The sequence below is a fragment of the Oryzias melastigma genome, linkage group LG17, assembly GCF_002922805.2.
Source record: "Oryzias melastigma strain HK-1 linkage group LG17, ASM292280v2, whole genome shotgun sequence".
NCBI lineage: Eukaryota > Metazoa > Chordata > Actinopteri > Beloniformes > Adrianichthyidae > Oryzias > Oryzias melastigma.
Window position 1 is genome coordinate 7,849,439 of NC_050528.1, and position 25,121 is coordinate 7,874,559.

Consider the following 25,121-nt stretch of genomic DNA (forward strand, 5'->3'; position numbering starts at 1 on the left):
ACTCCAAAGCGGTATTTTAATCTGTCCACACATTTCTGAATAATCCTCTAAAAAAAAAAAAAAAATGCGATCTCAACAGCAGCTCCTCCCATACCCACGAAAACGAGCGAGTCCTCGCAATCTGACGCAAGAATGTGAGACAGCCCCTTTCAGGAAGAGGCTGCTCCGCCCCCAGGCTAACACTAGCACTTTCTCCGCTAAGCTAGCAGCTCGAGCTAGCGGTGATAAGCTAGCCTTGCGAGCCCCGGGAATGGCGCAAGCAGACGAGGGATATCGAGAAGACGGCAGGAGAAAAGGAGCAAACTATTTCTTGGGGGAGAAAGGGTGCAGACTATTTTCTGGTGGAAAAAGGGAGCAGAGTATTTTTTAGTAGAGAAAGGGAGCAGACTATATCCTGGTGGAAAAAGGGGAAAGACTATTTCCTGGTGGAAAAAGGGGGAGACTATTTCCTGGTGGAAAAACAGAGAAGACTATTACCTGGTGAAAAAAGGGGGGCAGAGCATTTCCTGGAGGAAAAAGGAAGCAGACTATTTCCTGGTGGAGAAAGCGAGTGACGAATTGGAAAACGCAACGGCAGAAAGGTAAATGAAAGTGAAGAGCATTTTTGATACAAAGATTATATGTCATCATTTCAATAAATCCTGAAATGTTCATCTGGTGTTGTTGTCTGCATTTTCTGACCAAATTTCACCGCAAAATGAACCCATTAGCCATCACCATCCAGTCTGTGCCAAATTTGGGGATAAATGCCCGAGCTGCACTGTATGTGGGTCAACATCAATATTAAAAATAATAATAATAATAATAATAATAATAAAACGTTTCCCCTCGTTTTTACGTGAGTGACACGTCAGCTATAGGAGGACGTCATGAAGTGGGTGGAACCCTCAGGGAGCGAAAGGCGGAGCCTCAGAGATCGAGTCGTTTAGGTATAAAAATTAGTTAACAAAAATAACTCATATTTAATCAATAATTTGTTTTTTAGTGTTCCAATGTTAAAATATGATCATTTATATGGATATAGTTTACCCTGAAAGACTTAAGAAAATCATGGTACGTCCCATTTACAAAAGCTTCTTCTTTTTAAACATTATTTTAAACATTTTCTAAAAACATTACAGCTGCTTTGTGTACTTAGGTATCAAATGAATAAGAATTTTAGCTTTTTTTTTTTTTACTTTGCTTTGGACTTCAATGTGTCAGTAATATAAATGTGAAATGACTAACACTCTATTATAGTGTCTACATCCACTGAGCTTACACACCCTTTTTGACTTATAGAAGAACAAATACAGCAAAAGAAAAGAACAAATGTATGTTGAGGAAATCAACTACATTAGACAGAAACTCAGTAAAACTTACTCTTGCAATGTAGTCATATGTGGTGTAGTCCTGGTTTTCAACAATCTTTCTGGGGGCTATAATCCAGTTAGCCCCCACAGGAACAAGCTGCAGCTAAACGGGAAAAGACAGGAAAATGTTGAAAATGAATTTGTCACATTTAAAATGATTGCTTTTTATATCATTAACATTTTTACTTGATGATTTAATCAACTAAAACTGTAATTTGATTTAAAAAAATAATGTCTTTAAGTGTAAGAAATAACAGAATAATTGGTAATTGATCCAAATATTTCACTTTTTACAGGGTGATTTAGACAAAATTATGCGTAAAAATAGATTTTTCACTCTAATAATATACAAGTTGTACTTTATATTTAAAAATATCCCCACAAATAATGTATTGTGTCTTTATGGATCTCTGAAAACATTCTTCTCAACTGAAACAGCTATGGTGGAGTTGCGTAAAATCATCCAAAAGTCGCTATTTTGCTACTTCTCCTTGGAGTTCGTAAACGCAGACGCCGCGCATTTATGGAGAAAACTGTTAAACACTTAACAGATTCTGCAAGTTTCGCCACACCTGCTTCAAATCTGCCCCTAACTCCGATAATGAAGGAGAGAAATCTGTGCCATTTTCTGCGTACTTACAGTGAGGAGGAGAGCCAGCAGCGCCAAAAGGCTGGATTTCAGCAGGAGAGACATTTGGAGATTAAAAAAAAAAAAAAAAAAAACTTTATACAAATTTTAAAAAAGTACTTTTCCTCGCGTAAAACAAATAAATAATAGAAAGTCAGACCGACTTCCTCTGGTGTCTATTGTTAGTTGAGGACAGACTTCGACCCAGGCGTGATCCAGGGAGTTGCTTTATAACGGGGCGGGCCCTCTTTGCGCTGATAACGCACAGAGAAAGAGGCTTTGCTGACGGCACTTTACATACCGATTCTATCTAAACATTGTTGTCCGCAAAAGAAGCTTAAAGAATGTGTAAAGACGACAGGTGGATTGAAACGGGCTTTTATCCAGAACGGTCAGCTCTGGAGTCCAGTTTGGTCACTTTTGTGCCTGAGGCGCTGGAGAGGGAAGCAGGGGCGTAACTAACCAAAGTTTCAGTGGAGGGCAGGCCCACACCCACCCTGACTATTATTATTCTTTTTAGCTGACTTTTTCTTAGATATTGTCTCCATATATCACCATAATTCAGACATTTAGATATTAAAATGTTGTTTAGCCCTTTAACTCAGTGTTTATGTTCTTTGATTTACTGTAACTTGTCAACCGTTAACACGAGAATTTCAGTAGATTTTCATTATTTTTGATTTTTAAAAAAAATTGTGTTTAAGTGTCACCAATGATGCCTCATGTGTGAAAGGGTTAAGTATCTTTTTTCCCATAATTCATTTTTTCTTTCTCCATGAAATTAAAAAAAAACCTTAATTTACTTTACAAATAAAACAATTATTCTCCGTATTAACATCATTCCATCATGTCTGTGTGTTTTTTTTAATTATTACGCTTTTATTTTGGTAATTCAGTTAATACCTTTTATTATTTTCCAGCTAAATCAACATTAGACCTTAAGCTAATTTTCTCACAACTGGTTTCGGCTTTTATGTTATCATAAGTCAATGTTATTTAAATAGTTTGACCTTTTGTACTGTGTTCAGCAATGCAAGAAGTTAGTTGTTATTTTACTAAAACTTAAGTCAAAAACAAAGCAAAAAAAGAGGATTTCTTCAAAATAAAATTCACTTTTTATTATTATTGACTTTGGAACAAAGGGACAAGAACTGAATATTTTACCAGTATTTTTGAGCGGGTGAATTGTAATTTTAGCTCCAATTCTTTGTACTTTAGGGAGTAACTTAAGTTTTTTTTCTATTGTATCCTATTCTATAATATAACATTTTATTCTATTCTGTTACATTACATTATATTACATTACATTTTATGATATTCTAATAAATTCTACAATGCTCAATTCTATTCTATTACATTGCATTCTATAATATTCTATTCTATGACATTACATTCTATTCTAACTTGAGCAATATTGTTTTTCATAACTAACTTTCACATTGTTTAATAATTTATTCTCCAAAATATAGAATGTTTATTTTTTTCCAACTAATTTGTAAATTGATTTTAATTGGCCGACGTTATTGTACTAATCTCAACTATCCATTTATAAGGCTGATATTGCAGCTAATTCTTAGTTTAGAATTGTAAAGACATTTTTTTTTTTAGCAATTAAGCAGTTTCTACAGGAATTACAAGTGTTTATTGTGGCTGAACCAAGTTTGTTAAAGATAATTAAAAAAAAACATGGACTAATCTTTAACCACTATCTTTGGATATTTTTTCAAGAATTAAGCCTCGAAAAAATTCAAAATAAATGTAAAAAAAAATTTGTATGTTTTCTTATTGCAGAAAATTCTAGAAGTGTTCCCAGACACATAACTCAAACTCGTAATACGGGCATTAGACACTGCTAGGTGTGGCCACCATTGACCAAGGCCAACCGGTCTTGAGCTTTACAGGGCGGATAACCTTTTGCTGCGTTGCCGCTGTGGATTAAGACTATCACGTTTGTCTTTTTTGTAATTACCGAACTTTATTCTGGAGAGTCGTCTTTGCAGCAAAGTCTCTAAAATCTTTAACATACTGTAACTTTTCAACCTTAACACGATAATTCCAGTAGATTTTGAAGGAGAAAAGCGGCTTTTCTCCTTCAAAATCTACTGGAATTATCGTGTTGAGGTTGAAAAGTTACAGTAAATCAAAGAACCTAAACACTGGAGCATATTTTTTTTCTTTTTTCACAATATTTAATTCACCTTTTGACCTGTATTTTCACACCTTTGTGTAAAAGTTCACCATAACCTATGAAATTCCCAAGCTGGACAGCAATGGGCTCACCATGTAAAACTGCAGACTGGATCCATGCGAGTTACACGAGAGAAAGGGACAGAGGGAGATTGATACTGGCACACACGGCGTTGCCATGAGACGTGAAACATTTACTCTGAAGCTTTATGACCTACCCACCAAGCAGAGGAGAAAGGGTGCTTTCATTGGCGTCCCATTCATGCCTGATTATGAGCATAAAGGTGGATTTTTCAGTCTGACATTTACCTTTTTTGTCATTTTGCTTAAAAAAAGTTTCAATTTATACATTTGAGGAAAATCGCATGTGATTTTCTCCTTGTAATCATGTCCTAACATGCAGAAAAGCCAGTCACCATAACGAAGACGGTTCTGTCTGGTTATTTAATCCCCTCCACAGGTGTTGTCTATGAGTAAAATAGGCGTAACTATGGTAGGAAACGTTTTTTTTTTTTCAAAATATCAACTGGAAATCCATTAATTGGAACTCTAATACACACTCCACCTAATAACCGTGACTCAAAAAATGATGCAAAAGCACACCTGTCATGTGGGCAAAATGGAGAAGAATTTGGGCGTACGCCGTCAAAAAATGCGGATGACGAAACTCAAAGACGCCTTTCCCTTTTTTTTGTAAACAAGCTCTAGGAGAACATATTGTTTTAACCCTGAGGCCAGATGATGCCTGCTGTGTATTGTCTGTTGACGCATCTAAAGTGAAAACGGAGCAGGTGTGTTCATTACGTAAGATTATTTTATCTCCTGGCGACTAAATCAAACATGAAACTATATTTTCCAATGAAAGTTAGGTATAACTCATGTAGACTTCACTCTAAAAGAGTCATAAGGTGTGTTAAAAATGCACAAAATTGTCATTTTGCTTAAGAATTGTGACTCAAGTTGTTGTGAGTTTGAAAGTGTTTCCCAACCCGGCGCCCTCTCATTATCTCCACACCCACAAACTCACAGCGGCTTCGCCTTCCTGACATTTTTCTCACCTTTCCTGTTGCAGCCCCCCTACTGTCCCACTTCCCACATACTTCCCCATCAGTGGCTTCAGCGGGGATTGTTAGTGACCCTCACATTTATCAGTAGTTTACAGAGATAGCCTGCTCCTCTTTGTGGGAGCGTAGCCTCCCCCACGTCGGGCCCACATTCCTGCGGTGTGTCAGTGCAGAGTTCAGTTCTGTTCCTCCTGCAGAGCTGCAGAAGAGGAGGAGGAGGAGGAGGAGTCAGCAGGGGTCAACTTTTGTGCAAATCTGGGTGAGGTCTTTCAAAATAAAAGCAAACTAGTCATTTTTCTCTGCGGTTTGAAAGACATTTGAACAGCACATTTTACCTGTACGTCTTGTTTGTGTAATTGCATAGTGTACTCTATTATTAGAGGTAAGTCAGGGGGGGATGTTAAAGGCAATGTCGCCCCCTGCTGGTAGCAAGACCCCCCATACTAGTTGTAAACTCCTGCAAGTTGCAGCCTCCTACATTTTTGTGAGAGCTCGCAGTTGCCAAAGGTGGGACAGACTGATCCAAATCGAGGCTTGCAGGGTGTGTCTAGGTGTGTCTGTTGTCTCTGCGCGAGGAGCTGCAACGACAGAATAAAAAAAGGGAAAACTCTAAGGAGGAGGAGGAGGTCAAACAAGTGACCAAACCAGAGGAGTTGAATTTCAGTTAGTTGGTTTTCTGTTTCTGCGACAGAAACCCGACTTGGACTCGTCCTCCTCTTCGGGGTCAAAGTCCGTCAATTCTTCTTCTTCTGTTTTTTTTTTTTTTAAGTTAATAATGGCGAAAGTGCTATTTTTCGTCATCTGTTTGGTAAGTTTTACCCGTTATCATTTAACAGTTTTTTATTATTATTATTTTGGTGGGTGTTGTCGATTGTTTTGTTAGGGGAAAAGTGAATGAAACATTCATGTTTAATTAATTAAGCCCGTTTTAAAGATCGGTTTTCTCCTTCAGCTGACGTCCTGCGTGGAGTCGTGTCACCTCCCCGGCTCCCTCTACGTCCTCGTCCCCCAAAACATCCCCGTTGGTTACCAAATCACAAAAGGTGATTTATAATTATTATTTAAAAAAAAAAAAAGTTTCCAAACTAGCTTATTTTTGTGTCCAAACTAGCTTAATTTGTGTCAGCCGCGCGCGCGCGCCTGCTAACTCGCCCCGTTTTTTCCGCTTTGTTCACAGTCCAAACCTCCGACTGTGACCCTAAAACCCTGAGACTGACCCTGAAGGACCCCAGCTTTAGTATCCGCGGGGACGGAGAGGTGGTGGCTGAATCCTCCGTGTCTCTACCGGACGGGGAGCGGACATTTTCCGTCCGAGCCCGGGACCAGAATGGACCGGAAAGTGCGATGGAAGTCCACCTTTACTGTAACAGAGAGCAGCAACAAGACGTAAGTCCGCCGGACACTCCCTACTTATCTTTTCCTTTATTTTCCATATTTATTTTTCTTTTTTTGTGTGGGTGAATGTCGCAGTTTAAATGGCAAGGCCTCCTGAAGAGAACTAAAAGAGCTTGGCAGCCTCCACCAACCCACATCCTGGAGAACGACTCAGGTCCATTCCCCAAGGATGTTGAAACGGTAATATAATCAATGGAAGTTATTTTTGATCACTATTTATGCTCCTTGATACTCAAAACAAATCCTCCCTGTCTCTCAAGATTCTTCCCCACATATTTATTAAAAACGTTTCTATATTTATATCAATTTTTCTCATTTTATTGAACTAATTTTGACAAAATGCATCCTGATAACATGATCAGATTAGAAACGAGGTTTGAAGTTTACACAGATTAATTGAAGGTATTTTTTCCCTGTTTTCTGTAGCTGGTTTCCGATTCATCAGGCAAATTTGACGTGTATTACACTATCAGTGGACCTGGAGCCGATCAGTATCCAACCGGAGTTTTCAGCCTGAACCGGGACACCGGGTTGTTACAAGTCCACAAGACACTGGATCGAGAAGAGAGAGAGACTTACACAGTGAGTGTTCAAATCCTTTATCAAAATACATATATTCTAAAAATTTGGGTTGATTATAATTTCCAGAAACGATTCGATTCACACGAGCCTGGAACGATTTAATTCCATTTTTTTTAATACTTTAAATCCTCTCAATTCAATTTTGAGTTTACACATTTATACACATTTATTTGGACATACATTTATAATCTACTATGTGTTTTGAAGTAGGGCTGCCACGATTAGTCGACTAATCGACGACTAATCGACTATTAAAATAGTCGACGACTAATTTAATAGTCGATTAGTCGTTACTTTGTACTATATGGAGTCAGAGTATAGTAAAGTTGAAAGTTATAATGGTGTTATGCTAGCTTATTGGACTATTTGGCATTTATTAAGGTTTTTTAGGCAATTTTGGGTTTTTTTTATTTCAGACATGCTAGCTGTCTTTGCTAGCTTCGTCTTTTTTTGTTTAAGTTTTTTAGGCTGTTTTGGAATTTAGCTAATATTTCAGCTGCATGCTAGCTGTTTTAGCTAACCTAGGCTTTAATTAGGCTAATTTGGCCTTTAACTAATATTTTAGTTAGCTATCAGCATCTTCAGCTATCGTCACTAGCATCTTTTGCGGCCAAATTCAGCTTACATTTCATCTATGATGATGCTAGTGTGAATATATATATATATATATATACATATATATAGTTTTTAGTTATTTTAAAGCGAATGATGGTTAAGATGTGTGTTTTACATCCACTTTGTGCATGACCCGATTAGTCGACTAATCGGAAAAAATAATCGGTGATTAGTCGACTATTAAAATATTCGTTTGTGGCAGCCCTACTATCAGCATCTTCAGCTATTGTCACCAGCATCTTTTGCAACCAGATTCAGCTTACATTCTATCTATGATAATGCTAACCTGAATATATTTAGTTTTGAGTTAGTTTAAAGCTAATTATGGTTAAGATGTGTGTTTTACATCCACTTTGTGTATGACGGGATTAGTCAACTAATCGTAAAGAATAATCGGTGATTAGTCGACTTTTAAAATAATCGTTTGTGGCAGCTCTATTTTGAAGACGCAAACTGTAAAATGTATTCATGAAATCATGAGATTGTTAATGTCATAGTGTTACATGGTTTCTCTAAAGGAGAAGTTCTAACAAAAATGTTCAGATCATTAACATTGTAAACATTGTTCTGCTTCTCCTGGAGAGCGTTTCACTTTGGCCACTAGGTGGCGATCGCGCTATAGCATTACACCTTATTCCAGAAGAAGAAGAAAAAATGAGCAGAAAATGTTTTTTTAGACCACAAATGTTTTTTTTTAATATATCGTAAAAAGAGTTTGGAAAAATAAAGATGTTCATTTAGTCAGCAACGTATGTTTACGTGGACTGAGCGTTAGCATTAGCCGTCCTATTGGAAATTCCATTAAATGTTAGCATCAAGCTAGCGGACTAGCTGTACGTGCTAAATCAATCCCTATTTTTATGAATCGATTATTGATTTATTAAGCTTAAATTGATTAATCAGCTTAATCAACCCATCCCCGTTAAATCAAAGAACATAAACACTTGAGCTCTGAATTGTTTCTGTTGTTAAAAATAATCTTGATATGATTCTCTTGTGCTTTTCCAGTTTAGGATCAGCGTTTTTAAAAGAGCCTCTCACGAGCCGGCAGATGACCCTATGACTTTTGTCATTTATGTCGATGATAAGAATGACAACCCTCCAGAATTTGTTGGTAACCTACAGTTCACCGTGCTGGAGCAAACCGCAGGTAAAGACCAGCAAACAGACATCACCAGTTTGACCATGCCTGACTAGAAACCCCACAAATGTTTGTTTTGTTTTCTTTCTATCTCAGGGGCCATCGTTGGGAAAGTGAACGCTACAGACAAAGACAAACAAGAGACTGATCACGTTAGAATCAAGTACTCATTGAAGTCTGAGTTAAACCTCTTTACCATAAACCCTGATAGCGGTGTAATCACCACACTAACCAACACTCTAGATAGAGAGGTGAGCCTTTATGATACTCAACTAAAACATTCCTGTCTTAGTTTATTTGTCATTTGTGCCAAGTCTTCTCTAAATGTTTAAACAAATCTATATTCAGGTCAAAGACAAGTATACGGTCATCGTAGAGCTCCGAGATTTAAAGGGTGCTCCCGGAGGATTGTCTGCCACGGGGACAGCAACTATTACTCTGAGTGACATCAACGACAACCCGCCAACTTTCAGCAAGACATCTGTAAGTACTTGGTAGTTACACACAAACAAACATGCAAACAGACACACAAACTAACTTTTATTTCTGTCCCTAACGTTTTAGTATGAAGCCACAATCAAAGAAAATGAAAGTGAAAAGCTTATCCTTAAGATTCCCCTGGACGACAAAGATTTGATAAACACACCAAACTGGATCTCCAATCTTGTCATCACCAAAGGAAACGAGAGTGGAGACTTCAGGGTGGAAATGGATCCCAAAACAAACACCGCAAGTCTGTTTGTTGTGAAGGTGAGAGTGATGTCAACGTTCAAGATGTCGGGTATCGATAATAATTTCCAGAAACGATTCGATTTGATTCACCAGACCCTGGATCGATTCAATTCCCATTTTCAATTCTTTTGATCCTCTTAATTCAATTAAGTTTTGGGTTTACACATTAATGCATACTTGTTTAGAAATACATTAATAATCTACTATATGTTTTGAATATATTTATATTAATCTGATACAGTTCACATACTGTAAAATGTATTAGTGAAATAACGAGATAATTAATAGAATAAAGTGTTACATGGTTTCTCAAAAGTTGAAGTTCTATCAAAAATGTTCAGATCATTAACATTGTAAACATTGTTCTGCTTCTCCTGGAGGACGTTTCAGTTTGGCCACTAGGTGGCGATCAGGTTATAGCGTTACACTTTATTTCAGAAGAAGACAGTATGAATAAAACACGAACATTGCTTTAGACGACAAATAGTTACTTTAAAAAGTATTTTCATAAGAGTTTAGAAAATTAATGTCCTTGAGTTTATAAAAATGTTTATTTAGTCAGCAATGTACGTTTACATCAATCAAGCATTAGCATTAGGGCTGCCACGATTAGTCGACGAATCGACGACTAATCGACTATTAAAATAGTCGACGACTAATTTAAAAGTCGATTAGTCGTTATGTTATATTATATGGAGTCAGTATTTAGTAAAGTTGAAAGTTAAAATGATATTCTGCTAGATTTTTGGACTATTTTGGCATTTATTAAGATTTTTTAGGGTATTTTAAATTTTAAAATTTAGCTACATGCTAGCTGTTTTTGCTAACAGGCTTTTTTTAAGGTCTTTTATGCTGTTTGGAAGTTTAGCTAATATTTCAGCTACATGTTTGCTGTTTGAGCTAATTCAGGCTTTTTTCGTGTTTTAGGCTATTTTTGTGTTTAGCTAATTTTTCAGCTACATGCTAGCTTTTCTATCTAACTTCGGCTTGTTTTAGTTTTTAAGCTATTTTGGAATTTAGCTAATATTTTAGCTGCTTTGGCTAATTTGGGCTTTTTTTGTTTTTTAGGCTATTTTGTGTTCAGCTACATGCTAGCTGTTTTGGCTAACTTAAGCTTTTTTATGTTTTTTTTCAGGCTATTTTGGAGTTTAGCTAATATTTCAGATACATGCTAGCAGTTTTGGCTAACCTAGGCTTTTTTTAGGCTGATTTGGCCTTTAACTAATATTTTAGCCGGCTATCAGCATCTTCAGCTATTGTCACCAGCATCTTTTGCAACCAGATTCAGCTTACATTCTATCTATGATAATGCTAGTGTGAATATATTTAGTTTTTAGTTAGTTTAAAGCTAATTATTGTTAAGATGTGTGTTTTACATCCACTTTGTGTATGACGGGATTAGTTGACTAATCGTAAAAAATAATCGGTGATTAGTCGACTTTTAAAATAATCGTTTGTGGCAGCTCTAATTAGCATTAACCGTCCTATGGGAAATTCTATTAAATGTTAGCATCAAGCTAGCAGACTTCAGCTTTGTGTGCTAAATCGATTTATATTTTTATTAATTGATTATTAATCTGTCAAGCTTAAATCATTTAATCGATTTTATCAACGAGGCCCTATTTTTTTAGCATGTTTAAAAAAAAACATTCATATTTTACTCATAGCTTCACAAACTCAAGTGTCTTTGTCAGTCATCTGGAAAGGAAATGCTTCTTCAAACCAAACTGTCCTCCTGAATTCCAGCCTTTCGATTATGAGAAGACCAAAAATATAAACCTGGAAGTTTCAGCTCGCAACGAAGCAGATCTTACGGGCACCGCCGCCCAGTGGCAGTCCATACCCATCGTTGTCTCCATCTCCGACGTGGACGAAGGCCCAGAATTCAGTGCTCCTACTATCCGCTTCAAGGTCAAAGAGAACACACCAAACGGCACAGTGATTGGAAGTTACACCGCTGTGGATCCAGAAACCAAGAGCAGCAGCGGCATCAGGTAAAGCAGTGTTTGCTGAACATTTGAGAGCTGCGATTCCAATTTCTACTATTTCTGCTCAACACTGGAGGCCACACTTAAAACCTTTTTGTCACCTCAGGTACTACAAAATGCAGGACCCAGCTTCGTGGATCAATGTTGACACAAACACCGGAGAGCTTAAGGTCGCCAACACGATTGACAGAGAGTCGCATTACGTCTATGACGGGCTGTACAACATCACCATGAGGGCGGTCGATCCCTGTAAGTCGCCACTTACTGCTGCGTACTGCAGAAATCCACTCAATGTACTGAATGTTGTGATCCTGAACATATCACGGCCAACGCCTGCAACCGCTTGACAGGCGGGGCTGTCGAGACGCTCAGCCTCAGGCTCATTCTTAGTTCGAATGTAGATGAAAGGTTGGATTTTGGAATTTGCTGTTGTGAACACAGTGACAGTTATGATTACTGTTGACTGCTTCCTCTAAAGGGATAATTAATGAAGTACAGTATTAATGATGACGCACTTTCTCAAGAGAACTGGCAAGGATACAGCGGACGCATATTTTCTGAGAATTGACACCCATCATGTAACTTTTTTTGTTTTCCAGCCTCGAAGACGGGAACCGGAATGGTCATCCTGGAGATAGAGGACGTCAATGACAACATGCCGGTGTTTCCCTCTCGACTGGTGCTGTGTGAGAAGAAAGACCAGAGTCTGGGCTCGCTGCTCGTCACAGCTGAAGACAAAGACAAGTCTCCGTTTTCTTCACCTTTTGTCTTCTCGCTTGCAAATGAAAAAGAAGAGGACTGGTCCATTGAGAAGTTTAATGGTAGGTCTTTGTGGAAAAAAAATCAATGTTCAAATCCTTAGAACTAAATAGTGATAATCAGATTCTCATTGATTCAAAGACTATTTTTTTAACTTAAAAGAAAAAAAACGTTCTCAGTAGTGTTTTAATTATGATTATGACATTTTAACCAAAATCCCACAACCTAAATGTCTTAAAAAGACATTTTTCATGTTGATCTGAGGCCTCTGTTTCCAAAATGTCCTCTGAGGGGGCGTGGCTTTTGGAACTGAGCTGAGTAACTTTATGCTAACGTTTAATGGAATTTCCCATAGGACGGCTAATGCTAACGCTCAGTCAACTCAAACATTCATTGCTGATTAAATGAACATCACTTTTAAGGAAATAAATGTTATTTGTAGTCTAAAACACATACATGTTAAAAACTAAAAAAAAAAAAAAAAGATTTTTGTTGTAAGGGGACTTTAAAGTTCATAAATATGGTTTCTCTCTTCTTTTTTTTTTAGACACTACCGCCTTTTTAAAGCAGGTTAAGGATCTTCCAAGAGGAAAATATGAAATTCCTCTTACTGTCACGGATCAGCAAAGCTTCGGCTCAACTCAGACAGCAACAGTGACTCTGTGCGTGTGCACCAACCAAGGCGTCTGCCAGGCAAACCAGAGCTCTGTATCATTGGGCCCTCTGGGTATTCTGGCTCTGCTGCTGCCTCTCTTCCTCCTCCTCCTCCTCTGTAAGTTTGGTTCCCACCAACAAATTCACCACGCAGTCGTCTCTTAAATGTGGCTAACTTTCATTTTTCTCTCTTGCAGTTTTACTCCTCGCATTTTTCTGCACCACAAGGACCGATAAAGTCCCGTTTGATGAAACCGGATACAGCGGTGGGATCCTGCTGCCGTCAAACACGGAGGCCCCCGGAGACGAAGTGGTGAGAACTTTAGTCGGGATGCTGCGTTCTCCTCACTAGTTTTCCCCTCCTCGTTTAACCACGCTGCTCCTTTCCCTCTCCAGGACAGCACCCTGATCCCCATCTCGGCCGTCGTCGGAGGAGGCCAGCAGCAGCTGAAACAGTCCTCAAAAATCTTTGACCCCACATGGATCGGAAACAGAAGCGGGAGCACCCTCGGGGGCCACAGCATCCACGAGAACGGATTCCACCAAATGTCCACCACCAACATGCAACACTTTGGCTCTGGACAGTACGAAACCCAAAACTTTGCAGGGAACGGCATGAGCCTGGACAGATATCTAGGCCAGGACTCGTCCCTCATTCAGTTCTGGCAGACGAACGAGCGCTGCCTCAACCAGGTAACAATACTGCATCATTACTGATGGGTTTTAATGAAACACCGACCGTCTTTGAGCATAAAAAACATGTCTGGATGCAAACAGTTCTCATTCTCTGAGGTTTAATAACATCTGAGTTATCTGTTAGAGAACTCCCGTGTGAAATATAACCTCGTTCTACGGCCTGTAAACTCGGCAAACTTTAATATCTCTCAACTTCTCTGTGAGAAATGATATTTGTGAAGCTCAGCGTGTAATAACTGACTGCCGGTCATATCCTGAGCTTCCTTGTATCAGTCGGTGGATCACAGAGTAATAACGCTCGTGTTTTTTTCTTTTTTAAAGAAACTGTCCACCATGGCAGAGGAAGGGGACGGGCGATTCGCCGACGACATCGCCCACTGCTACGGCTACGAAGGGGCGGGCTCCACCGCCGGCTCCGTCGGATGCTGCAGCAACTTCGGCGACGAGGAAAACCTGGACTTCCTAAACACGCTGGGACCAAAGTTCAAAACTCTTGCAGACGTGTGCAAGAAGACATGAACAAAGAAAGAGACTTTACACGCCGGTTCATGAGTTCACTACTGACTGCAGAGCGCAAAGGCCTGGAATCATGAATGAGATGTTAGTGTGTATATGTAGTTCTGTTTTGGTCTTTTGCACTGAAAACTATGCATTTACTGTTAGTTGTTTATCATTTGCACAACACACTGCTTTGTGTTGCTCTAGAACGGGGTGGGCGAACTCCATATGCGGCCTATCAAACTATTTAATACTTTATAACACTCACACTATAGGGATTCTCCTGCTCCTTTCCGTACGCTTTTGGGGCGTGAAAACGTAATCACATTTTCAGTGATTTTAGCAATCTTGATATCAAAACATTCAGCTTGTTCAACTACAAACAGTGGCTTGTACTTTTGGTTTTCATGAACTTTATAGTTTTTATAGAATAACTTGAATTTCAGCTAATATTTTAGCATTAAAATATTTAAATAAATTAAATTAGCTAACATGTTAGCATTATGCTAACATGTTAGCTAATTTAGACTTCTATTTTTTTTTGGCTAATTTGGATCTTAGCTAATATTTTAGCATCATGCTAACCATGTTGGCTAATTTAGACTTCATTTCTTTGGCTATTTTGGATCTTAGCTAATATTTTAGCATTATGCTAACATGTTGGCTAATTTAGACTTCTATTTTTTTGGCTAATTTGGATTTTAGCTAATATTTTAGCGTCATGCTAACCATGTTGGCTAATTTAGACTTAATTTCTTTGGCTAATTTGGATCTTAGCTAATATTTTAGCATTATGCTAATCATGTTGGCTAATTTAGACTTCATTTCTTTGGCTAATTTGGATCTTAGCTAATATTTTAGCATTATGCTAATCATGTTGGCTTATTTAGACTTCTATTTTTTTTGGCTAATTTGGATTTTAGCATCATGCTAACCATGTTGGCTAATTTAGACTTCATTTCTTTGGCTAATTTGGATCTTAGCTAATATTTTAGCATTAGGCTAGCCATGTTGGGTAATTTAGACTTCATTTCTTTGGCTAATTTGGAATTTAGGTAATATTTTAGCATTATGCTAACCATGTTGGCTAATGTAGACTTCTGTATTTTTGGCTAATTTCGATTTTAGCTAATATCCTAACTGTGATGGCTAATTTTGACCGTTTTCTAATTTTTAGGCTAATTTGGAGTTTAGTTAATATTTTTATTTAAATGCTAGCTTTTTTGGTAAAATTAGACATTCTTTAATTTTTTAGGCTAATTTGGTGTTTAGCTAATATTTTAACACAATGCTAGCTGTTTTGGTAAAATTAGACATTCTTTAATTTTTTAGGCTAATTTGGCGTTTAGCTACTATTTTAAAATTATGCTAACTGTGATGGCTAATCAAAAAATCCTTTATCAAAAAAAAAAAATAGACTTTTCTAAATTTTTAGGCTAATTAGAAGTTTAGTTAATAATTGAACACATTGTTAGCTGTTTTGGCAAAATTAGATATTTTTCCTGTTTTTTTCTTAGGATAATTTGGTGTTTAGCTAATATTATAGCATTATGCTAACTGTTGGCTAATTTAGACTGTTTTCTAATTTTTTAGGCTAATTTTGAATTTAGCAAATATTCTAACAATACACTTGCTATTTGGCAAAATTATAAATTATTACTGTTTTTTAGGCTAATTTGGCAATTAGCCAATATTTTCGCATGAATTTGGCTCCAGCAATGTCAACTATTAGCTTCTGCAGTCTTAGCTAGCCATCAGCTTCCAGCATCCACACTAGCATTATTATAGGTAATGCCATATATCTAGTAATTGTTGTATTTTCTGGTGTGTTCCCAGAAATGGTGCACAAAAATTACATCGAAATGTGTTTAGATGCAGAAAATTTGGAAGATTTTTCTTTTTTCTTTTTTTTACACTCATGTTTATTTTTTTAAGCCATTTTTCAGACCATTCCATCACCGTTTTGAACGCAGCGTTTCTATATTTCAAATTTTTCACTGATGTCAACCCATTTTGTTCTAAAAACGGAACAAAAGTCACAGTTTGAAAAAAGGGCTCCAAGTGTTAAAGTACACACATTTTTAATGAAAATGAAAGCACATTTTTGTCAAGATTCTATACGTTTTCTCTCTCTTATGAAGTAGATTACCAAAACACGCCACTCATCTGGTCCTGGTCTGGCCCCCTGTCATCATTTAGAACCCTTTGGGGCCCAAAGTCAAAACGTTTGCCCACCCCTGCACTAGAATTTGCCTCTAAAGTGTTGGTTTCGCTCCTAAAGGTGTTTATGGTGAAAAGTTAGAAACTTTTGGTGTTTATGTGTTTTTTTTTTTTTTTTACCATTCATCTGCTTTCACAGTTTATAACATTTTTATATTTATATGTTGTTTTTTGTTTGTTTCCTAACTGACTGATCATTTGTAAACAAAAGGAGGCACAGCAGCTTTTTAAAATGTTTTATTTTAAACTGTAAAATTGTGTAAAGATGATTGTTTCGAATACATTTTTAGTGATTTCCCACAAGTCAGTTCAAGCTTTGCAAAAAGGCTCTTCCAGCTGCGCCAGAATGTGTTTACGGAGTTATTGCAACATTCTGGCAGACGTGATGTGAAAGTCTGTGCGAGGGTGTGAACGGGAGGGACGGGCGAGGTGTGGCTCCACGTTGAACTCTTACACAAAAGTCACATTTGAACGGGTTTGCTGTGTCAGAGCGTCCGCTGCATGCTTCTTTGATGATTATCAAAAAAATCAGGCATTTTTGACAAATTTTGGACAGTCCTACTTTTCAATAAGATTTTTCAGAATAACTGAAGATACCAAACGTTTAAATAAAGAATTTTCAGTTTGACTTTGTGTTGCAGTGTAATTTTTGAGCAAAAAACAAACAAAATAACAAGAAGTCTTCCTTGTGATTTATTTCAGAGAATCTCAGGGGGTTTTTTATTGTTGGTTTGTGATTAATCTGTGAAAAATGTGCGAGGTGTGGCACTCTTGCTCAGCTTCACAAAACAAACAAAGCCTTTAACAACAGGTTTTGTACCGACCTTTAGCCCTCACTGCTGCTATTAGTCGCTTCCCTGTAAAGGTAGAAATGCCTCAGCAATTCTACAACGTTAATCTATACCCATATATATGATCATATTTTACCTTTGGAACGCTAAAAAACACTAATACACTAAAACACTCATTTTTGCCATCCGCAGGGGGGTCTGTGTCTTAAAGAAGCCTCATGGCTGAAGTAACGAACACGGGTTTGAGCTGGAATTTATTGAAAACAGGACACAACCCAGCCAGCAAGGCCAGGTGGGAACCATATGGTTTAAACGTGGACAGAAAATGTGAGATTGGGTTTGGTGGTCCCGTCTGCGTTTGCCCACATTGACTTAAGTGGGGATTCAGTAGTTAGGATCACTACGCTAGCCAGCGTGGATGGTGTAGCATGCTTGTGTGCTCCGTTGTGGCGAGCTAGTGAGCTTCATTGAAACTCTGTTGCATTGAGCTAGCGAGCTTCGCTGTATTAAGCTAGCAAGCTCCGTTGTAACGAGTTAGCGAACTCTGCTGTAGTGAGCTTCACTGTAGTGAGCTAGGTTGCATTGAGATAGCGAGCTTCGCTGTATCAAGTTAGCGAGCTCTGTTGTATTGAGCTAGCAAGCTCTGCTGTAGTGATCTCTGTTGCATTGAGCTAGCGAGCTTCGCTGTTTCAAGCTCTGCTGCAGCGAGCTAGCAAGCTTCATTCTAGCAAACTAACAAGCTCCTGTGTAGCAAGCTCTGCTGTATTGAGCTAGCGAGCTCCACTGTCCACCTGGCTGTTGGCTAGCATAGCGTGCCAGCATGCTGAGTGTCCACTTAACATGCTGAGTGTCCGAGCTAGCGAAATCTGCTGTAGCAAGCGCTGTTGCATTGAGCTAGCGAGCTCCACTGTATCAAGCTAGCGAGCTCCGTTGTATTGAGCTAGCAAGCTCTGCTGTAGTGAGCTCTGTTGCATTGAGCTAGTGAGCTTCGCTGTATTAAGCTAGCAAGCTCCGTTGTAACGAGTTAGCGAACTCTGCTGTAGTGATCTCTGTTGCATTGAGCTAGCGAGCTCCGTTGTATCAAGTTAGCGAGCTCTGTTGTATTGAGCTAGCAAGCTCTGCTGTAGTGATCTCTGTTGCATTGAGCTAGCGAGCTTCGCTGTATCAAGCTAGCGAGCTCTGTTGTGACGAGTTAGCGAACTCTGCTGTAGCGAGCTTCACTGTATCAAGCTAGCGAGCTCCACTGTATCAAGCTAGTGATCTCTGTTGCATTGAGCTAGCGAGCTTCACTGTATAAAGCCAGCGAGCTCCGTTGTATTGAGCTAGCAAGCTCTGCTGTAGTGATCTCTGTTGAATTGAGCTAGCGAGCTTCGCTGTATCAAGCTAGCGAGCTCTGTTGTGACGAGTTAGCGAACTCTACTGTAGCGAGCTTCACTGTATTAAGTTAGCGAGCTCCGTTGTGACGAGTTAGCGAACTCTGCTGTAGCGAGCTTCGCTGTATCAAGTTAGCGAGCTCTGTTGTATTGAGCTAGCAAGCTCTGCTGTAGTGATCTCTGTTGCATTGAGCTAGCGAGCTTCACTGTATCAAGCTCTGCTGCAGCGAGCTAGCAAGCTTCATTCTAGCAAACTAGCAAGCTCCTGTGTAGCAAGCTCTGCTGTATTGAGCTAGCGAGCTCCACTGTCCACCTGGCTGTTGGCTAGCATAGCGTGCCAACATGCTGAGTGTCCACTTAACATGCTGAGTGTCCGAGCTAGCGAAATCTGCTGTAGCAAGCGCTGTTGCATTGAGCTAGCGAGCTCCACTGTATCAAGCTAGCGAGCTCCGTTGTATTGAGCTAGCAAGCTCTGCTGTAGTGATCTCTGTTGCATTGAGCTAGCGAGCTTCGCTGTATCAAGCTCTGCTGCAGCAAGCTAGCAAGCTTTATTCTAGCAAACTAGCAAGCTCCTGTGTAGCAAGCTCTGCTGTATTGAGCTAGTGACCTCCACTGTCCACCTGGCAGCTGGCTAGCGTAGCGAGCCAACCCACTGAGTGCCCACTTAAGGGGCTGTCTCACTATGTTACGTCAGATCGTTTGTTTTCGTGGATATGGGAGGAGTTGCTGCTGAGAGCTCAGATTTTAAGAGGATTCCCCAGAAATGGGTGAATTAATCCAAACATCACATTGGAGTTCCTTTGGAATGAAAATTATAATACCCATAAAAACCTCAAAAAGTAGATTTTTAAGTTAATTTTGACCAATTTTCAGCATTTGATGTATTTGACTATTCAAAAATGGGCATAGATTTATAAATATTGCAGCAAGTCTAATTAGAATCCACTCTGAATTCTGGAAAATGCCCATAAATAACACCAAAACAAAAGAAGGGGGCTCATAAATATATTTCTCATTTGTAAAAAGTTGACGTCAGCAAAGCATTTTTCAGCAGCAGAAACACTCCGGCGGTGGCGCCCGGCACTAAAGTGAATTCCTGGCATGAGACTGGCTGGCTTCCATCAAACCCTTGTTAAAAAGTACAACAAAATCATCTGCGCGGAGTCAAATAGTAGTGTCACACTTACGTGAGGATGTGAACATCAAGGCTTTTTTTGGAGCCCCATAGGAGCCAATTAAGGGAATCTTGACAAGTCACTTAACTCAATGTAATAAAAATGAGCCGTTAACCTAAATTTCTGAAGGGGGAGACATAAACCCGATTACCTCACTATTTTTCTCTTATAAATATTTTCTAAAATAGCTGGAATCTAGAGTAAAATTGATAATTTTAGAGTAAAATAATTGGAAAACACAGTGGTTGTGTGGGGAGGTTGTGTTGTGCGCCTCTGGCCACAACCCTGCTCCCTGTGATGAATTATAGCACTGAGACTTGGGGATGAAAGTTACTTGAACAGCAAAATCATTTGACACTGTGTATTTATAGATGCTTCCCAGTCAGTGGATGTGAAATTTATCGCAGCACTTCAAAGTGAGAACGAGGGTGGAAAGAGTCCTTATTACACCTCACTGTGCTGTTTTTTTCTTTATTCACACATCCTCGCATAAACCTTTTGTTGTAATGCACACTGCAAGAAGCACGCCCGACATATGGCGCGTGCCGAGGCAGAAACGATGGTCTCCTCTGATGATTATCAAAAAGCCGCTTTACATACAGAGAAGACGCAACGGCCTTGATTAGCTCCATAATTCAATAGAGCGCTCTGTGTGTCCACTCTTATCAGGCCCGCTTGAGCCATCACTTTCAGTCACTTCTCTGAAGATGCAATTAATTCTAAGGCAGTAGCGTGAAATTAATGTATTGCCTGTAATTAGTTTTCCTCATACTGTGAAAACAATTTCTCCAGATAGGATGTCTTCAACCTCCACCACAGTCTGAGGACACTTGGCTCCATTTGAGTCCAATATGGAGAAGTGCCTTCATCTGCCAAGAGGCGGTGGAGCGCAGAAATTCCTTAACCCCTTGTTAACACTGCCCTGGAGATTGATCACTTAAAGTGGCTTCGTGGGAGATTTTTTTTTTTTTTTTGCCAGAGGAAAGCACAAACCAGTCTGCACAGGATTGAGGCGTTCTCATAAATCCTAAATTGTGCGTGTCAATACATGAGAGGAAAAAAAGAGACTCGTTTCAGCTGCATGATGCTGTAAGCGGGGAACGCCACTAGGTGTCACGTTTGCCCTCTCTGGTTCAGAAGAGTGCAGGCCGTGTGAGACGCTGTGAGCAATATTCATGCGAGGTGGTTAATTTGAGCGAGAAGACGCTTTCGCTCAGTCACACATGTAACCAAACACCTCAGATCACCTCAGTGAGGCTGTGAAGTCACAGCAGCACATTTAATGTGAAGAGATGTGACAAGTTGTGGCACGACGCCCACGATGGTAGTTATAACATGCCCCCAGTTTCCTTTCATCGTCACTTATCGAACAAAATCAGGCTTTAGGAATTGGAGGTGATCACTATTTCTTACTTAAAAAAAACAAAAAAACAATTTTTTTAATCCTATTCTCTCTTTTATTTAACCTTTGTTCAAAATGAAATACCATTTTTACTTTTACACGCTAGTACACACATTTCTAAAACCCCTATTTGATTAGCACAATCAAAACTTTATTTAAAAGCTTTAAAAACGGTTTATATTTTCTGTCCCGTATAAACACATAAAGTCACACAAAATGGCGAGTGTGCAGAGAGACTTACGGATATATATTATGTTTATGGTTTAGAACAACAAAGCTGACCGATGAACGCTGTTTAAAGCAATTTTAGCTAAATAATAAAAGGTAACCTAACTAATTTTAACCGAAATTCGTACAATATTTATTTTTATAAATGTCTTACCTGGTTGTATTTGATTTTCCCTCTTAAATAATTCACAAATCACAGTACAAATGTCAGTAATCCTGCCTGTAGAATGCAGCAGCTGCTTCCCCAAATTCCCATTGATGATATTAAACAAGTCGTGAATTATTTCTCTCTGACAACTTGGTTAAAGTTAGTAAAAGTTACAAATATTTCAATGAATACTGCTTGCTTTTTTTTGAGAAGGTAATTATGATTTTATTCTTTTAATCTGCGCTAATGCTAATGCTAACGTTAGCATTAGCTTTGGCTCTGAGACGTAGAGCTGCAGATCTTCTCACCAGTTTAAAGTTGTCTAAATTTCTCACAAAAAGAGACATTTCCAGTGTGTCTGACATTAACGTAAAATGTATTACTGTTTTAATGTTTTCTACGGTGATCTGCTGTTAGCTCAGCCGTGGTTCCAACGTCGCTCCTCTTTGTTTTTGTACTGATCTCTGGGAAAATAAAGATAAAATATTATCAAATTAATTGGAAGCTAGTGCCAAAAATATGAGAGTGACTATTTACAGGTACTGTTATAATTTTAATTTTAGCTCTAATTATTGCTTTATAAAATTATTTTATGTAACTGGGTCAAAACGGACCCTAACACCAGAAACAGCATAATTTCATTAAAAAAAACAAATACATAAAATTTGAATTTTGTTTAAATCAAGATACCTGACAAAATAAAGAAGTCTTGATGGAATAAATTAATTTTAAGTTTTTTTCTTTGTTTTTTTTTTGTTTTTTTTTTAGCTGTGAAATTAAAAACTAAATTGGGTTGATGCCGACAAGACTGACTAAAAAAATCCTAATTAAAAAAAAAAAAAGAAATTCAGTCAATTCTATGATGCAGAGGTCTTAGAAGAATTAAAAGCTGTAACCACACGCCATACATGCTACGAAAAACAGACTTTAAAGACCAACAACAAGCATATCTGGCTTGTGTGAGTAAAATATTTGCTGTATTACCTGTCTAATTTTAGTCTATTATGTATAATTTAGTCATTTTGTTTTGCTCCACAGTCAGAGCAGTCACCTCTCTTCTCTCCCTAATTATTCTCTTTATTTTGTGTCACTTTTTTGTGTCTCCTTCAGACTTTTCTTTCATTTTTGTATTTTTAATGTCTATTTGAATGATCTTTATCTTTATTTTTATATATTTTTGTTGCCATTTTGTTCATTTGGGGTCATTTAGATCTCATTTTGTGTGTGTTTCTTTGGATTTCTATTATGTTTGTGTTGTCAGACATAAAAGTCTTTGTGCTTCATCAGACAATTCATGTGTTTATGATCTTATTTATCAAAAATGAGACACAATTACTGAGATAATCACTTTTTTTGACATAATATCCACATTGCGGTTGTACAAAAACGCCCCTATTTGAAAAATAATTGGCAGAATCGCTTGCAACTTTAAATAATTCTCGTGTTAGCTAAGCATGAACTTAAATTATCTGTTAGAATGATAGCTGGTATTCACACTGATGGCCGTCTGCTGTTGCATATTAATTTGAGAATATGTTAATCAGTCGAAGGCCCTGTGAGACACCTTGGTGTTAACTCAGAAGGACTCAAACGATAAACAGCCTAAAGAACATAGATTAATATTTTAATTTATACAACTAAATTCTTCCTGACTAACAGTAGAACGCCTGCACAAATCCAAACATTTATTTATTGTGTTTTAAAGTCTCAAATGAATTTTTTCTGCAGCACGGGACAATGTTCCGGCACAATGGGGACAGAAATAGTGAAATACAAAACTCAACCTCTTCAAAAACCAAAAGAATGCTTGAATCGGTTGAACTGAGTTGCTGGAAACTTCACAATTGTCTTGAAGTTCCAGTCTGACCAGCAGCTTTGTCTAAAGAAGTTGACAATCTGTTGACGGACGTGACGAATGACTTCACTTAAGATAAGACAAAAGCAGGAAAACTCACTTTTCCCGAGTTCCGTAGCAGTTATCAGTCAGTACAAGTATTTGAAGCTTTTTAAATATTTGGGTGTGCTGAAGTCACTGACTGTATAACAGCACTGGACAGAAAGAGTCCTGCCCTCTAGTGTTCCAAACAGGAAGTACCTGCTGGTTCCAAGAAGCCAAAATCCTGGAGACTTTGAAATGACAAACAGCTCATACTGTTTAGTTCTATCATGCGCTTAATATGTTTGATTGATTAAATAGCAATGATCTAAATACTGATCTAAATACTCCATATTTAATCTAACTAACAGCGATTTCAGCAATATTGGTATAAAGGCATTCAACTCGTCAGGACATTATTGCTTGTACTTTTGGTATTAATAAACGTTATAGTATTTGAAATATTGAGTGAAATATGCACCGTAGGAAATGAATCAGAAATGTCTTAAATCCTTCAAAAACTTTAGAACCTTTAAACCTCTGCATACTTTCAGCTACAGACACCATTCAAACTTTCAAATGTTTAGCAACCACTGGAATTTAGCTTCTAATTTAGCAACACGCTAGTGGTTTTTGGCTAATTTAGACATTTTTTCCAGTTTTAGCTAATATTTTAGCATTATGCTAGCAGTTTTGTCAAAATTAGACTTTTTGAGTTCTATAGAGAAATTTAGAGTTGAGCTAATATTTAACAACCTGCTAGCTGTTTTGTCAAAGTTCAACTTTTTTCCAGTTCTTTATGCAAATTTGGATGATTAGCCAATATTTTATCATTATGCTAGCTGTTTTGTCAAACTAGATTTTTCAAATTCTTCTGGTAAATTTGGGGTTATGCTAATATTTTAGCAACCTGCTAGCTGTTTTGTCATAATAAGACTTTTTTCAATTCTTTAGGCAAATTTGGATGAGTGGCTAATATTTTAGCATTATGCTAGCTATTTTGTCAAACTAGATTTTTCACATTCTATTGGTAAATTTGGGGTTATACTAATATTTTAGCAACCTGCTAGCTGTTTTGTCATAATAAGACTTTTTTCAATTCTTTAGGCAAATTTGGATGAGTGGCTAATATTTTAGCATTATGCTAGCTATTTGTCAAACTAGATGTTTCACATTCTTCTGGTAAATTTGGGGTTATGCTAATATTTTAGCAACCTGCTAGCTGTTTTGTCATAATAAGACTTTTTTCTGTTCTTTAGGCAAATTTGGATGAGTGGCTAATATTTTAGCATTATGCTAGCTATTTGTCAAACTAGATGTTTTACATTCTTCTGGTAAATTTGAGGTTTTGCTAATATTTTAGTAACCTGCTAGCTGTTTTGTAAAAAAATAGACTTCTAAGTTCCTTAAGCAAATTTGGAGTTTAGCTAATGTTTTTGCAACATGCTAGCTGCTGTGTCAAAATTGTTCTTTTTGTACAGTTCTTTAGGCAACTTTGGAGTTTAGCTCATATTTTAGCACTATGCTAGCAGCTTTGGATAAACATATCTAATTATTTCTGGCTAATTTGACGCTTAATTAAGATTTTGACAATCTTTCAGCTTTAACGGTTTCAGT

At 37.9% G+C, this 25,121-nt stretch overlaps 2 protein-coding genes across 2 annotated transcripts in view; one reads left to right on the forward strand and one right to left on the reverse strand.

Moving 5' to 3' along the window:
* The window catches only part of dsg2l (desmoglein 2 like), a 9,915-nt gene extending 7,100 nt beyond the window's left edge, over positions 1–2,815 (reverse strand). Inside the window, exons 1-2 of the mRNA XM_024273932.2 lie at positions 1,993–2,815; positions 1,363–1,455 (exon numbers count right to left, since the gene is read on the reverse strand). Coding sequence (XP_024129700.1) covers positions 1,363–1,455; positions 1,993–2,046 — 147 coding nt within the window. The 5' untranslated portion in view covers positions 2,047–2,815. The remainder of the gene's footprint in view (positions 1–1,362; positions 1,456–1,992) is intronic.
* A 2,680-nt stretch (positions 2,816–5,495) lies between these two features.
* dsc2l (desmocollin 2 like) lies at positions 5,496–14,729 on the forward strand. Its single transcript, XM_024273933.2, has 16 exons — positions 5,496–6,039; positions 6,184–6,274; positions 6,409–6,617; positions 6,702–6,806; positions 7,053–7,208; positions 8,832–8,973; positions 9,061–9,215; positions 9,313–9,447; positions 9,529–9,714; positions 11,443–11,690; positions 11,791–11,933; positions 12,284–12,505; positions 12,991–13,215; positions 13,295–13,410; positions 13,494–13,790; positions 14,115–14,729. The coding sequence occupies exons 1-16, from the start codon at positions 6,007–6,009 to the stop codon at positions 14,310–14,312; spliced, it is 2,661 nt and encodes an 886-aa protein (XP_024129701.1). The 5' UTR covers positions 5,496–6,006; the 3' UTR covers positions 14,313–14,729.
* The last annotated feature ends 10,392 nt before the right edge of the window (positions 14,730–25,121 follow it).

Coding starts and splice junctions, on each gene's coding strand:
- dsc2l (XM_024273933.2), top strand. CDS start 6,007: ATGGCGAAAGTGCTATTTTTCGTCATCTGTTTG. Junction 6,040..6,183: donor TATTTTTCGTCATCTGTTTG/GTAAGTTTTACC, acceptor TTTCTCCTTCAG/CTGACGTCCTGCGTGGAGTC. Junction 13,216..13,294: donor CTTCCTCCTCCTCCTCCTCT/GTAAGTTTGGTT, acceptor TCTCTCTTGCAG/TTTTACTCCTCGCATTTTTC.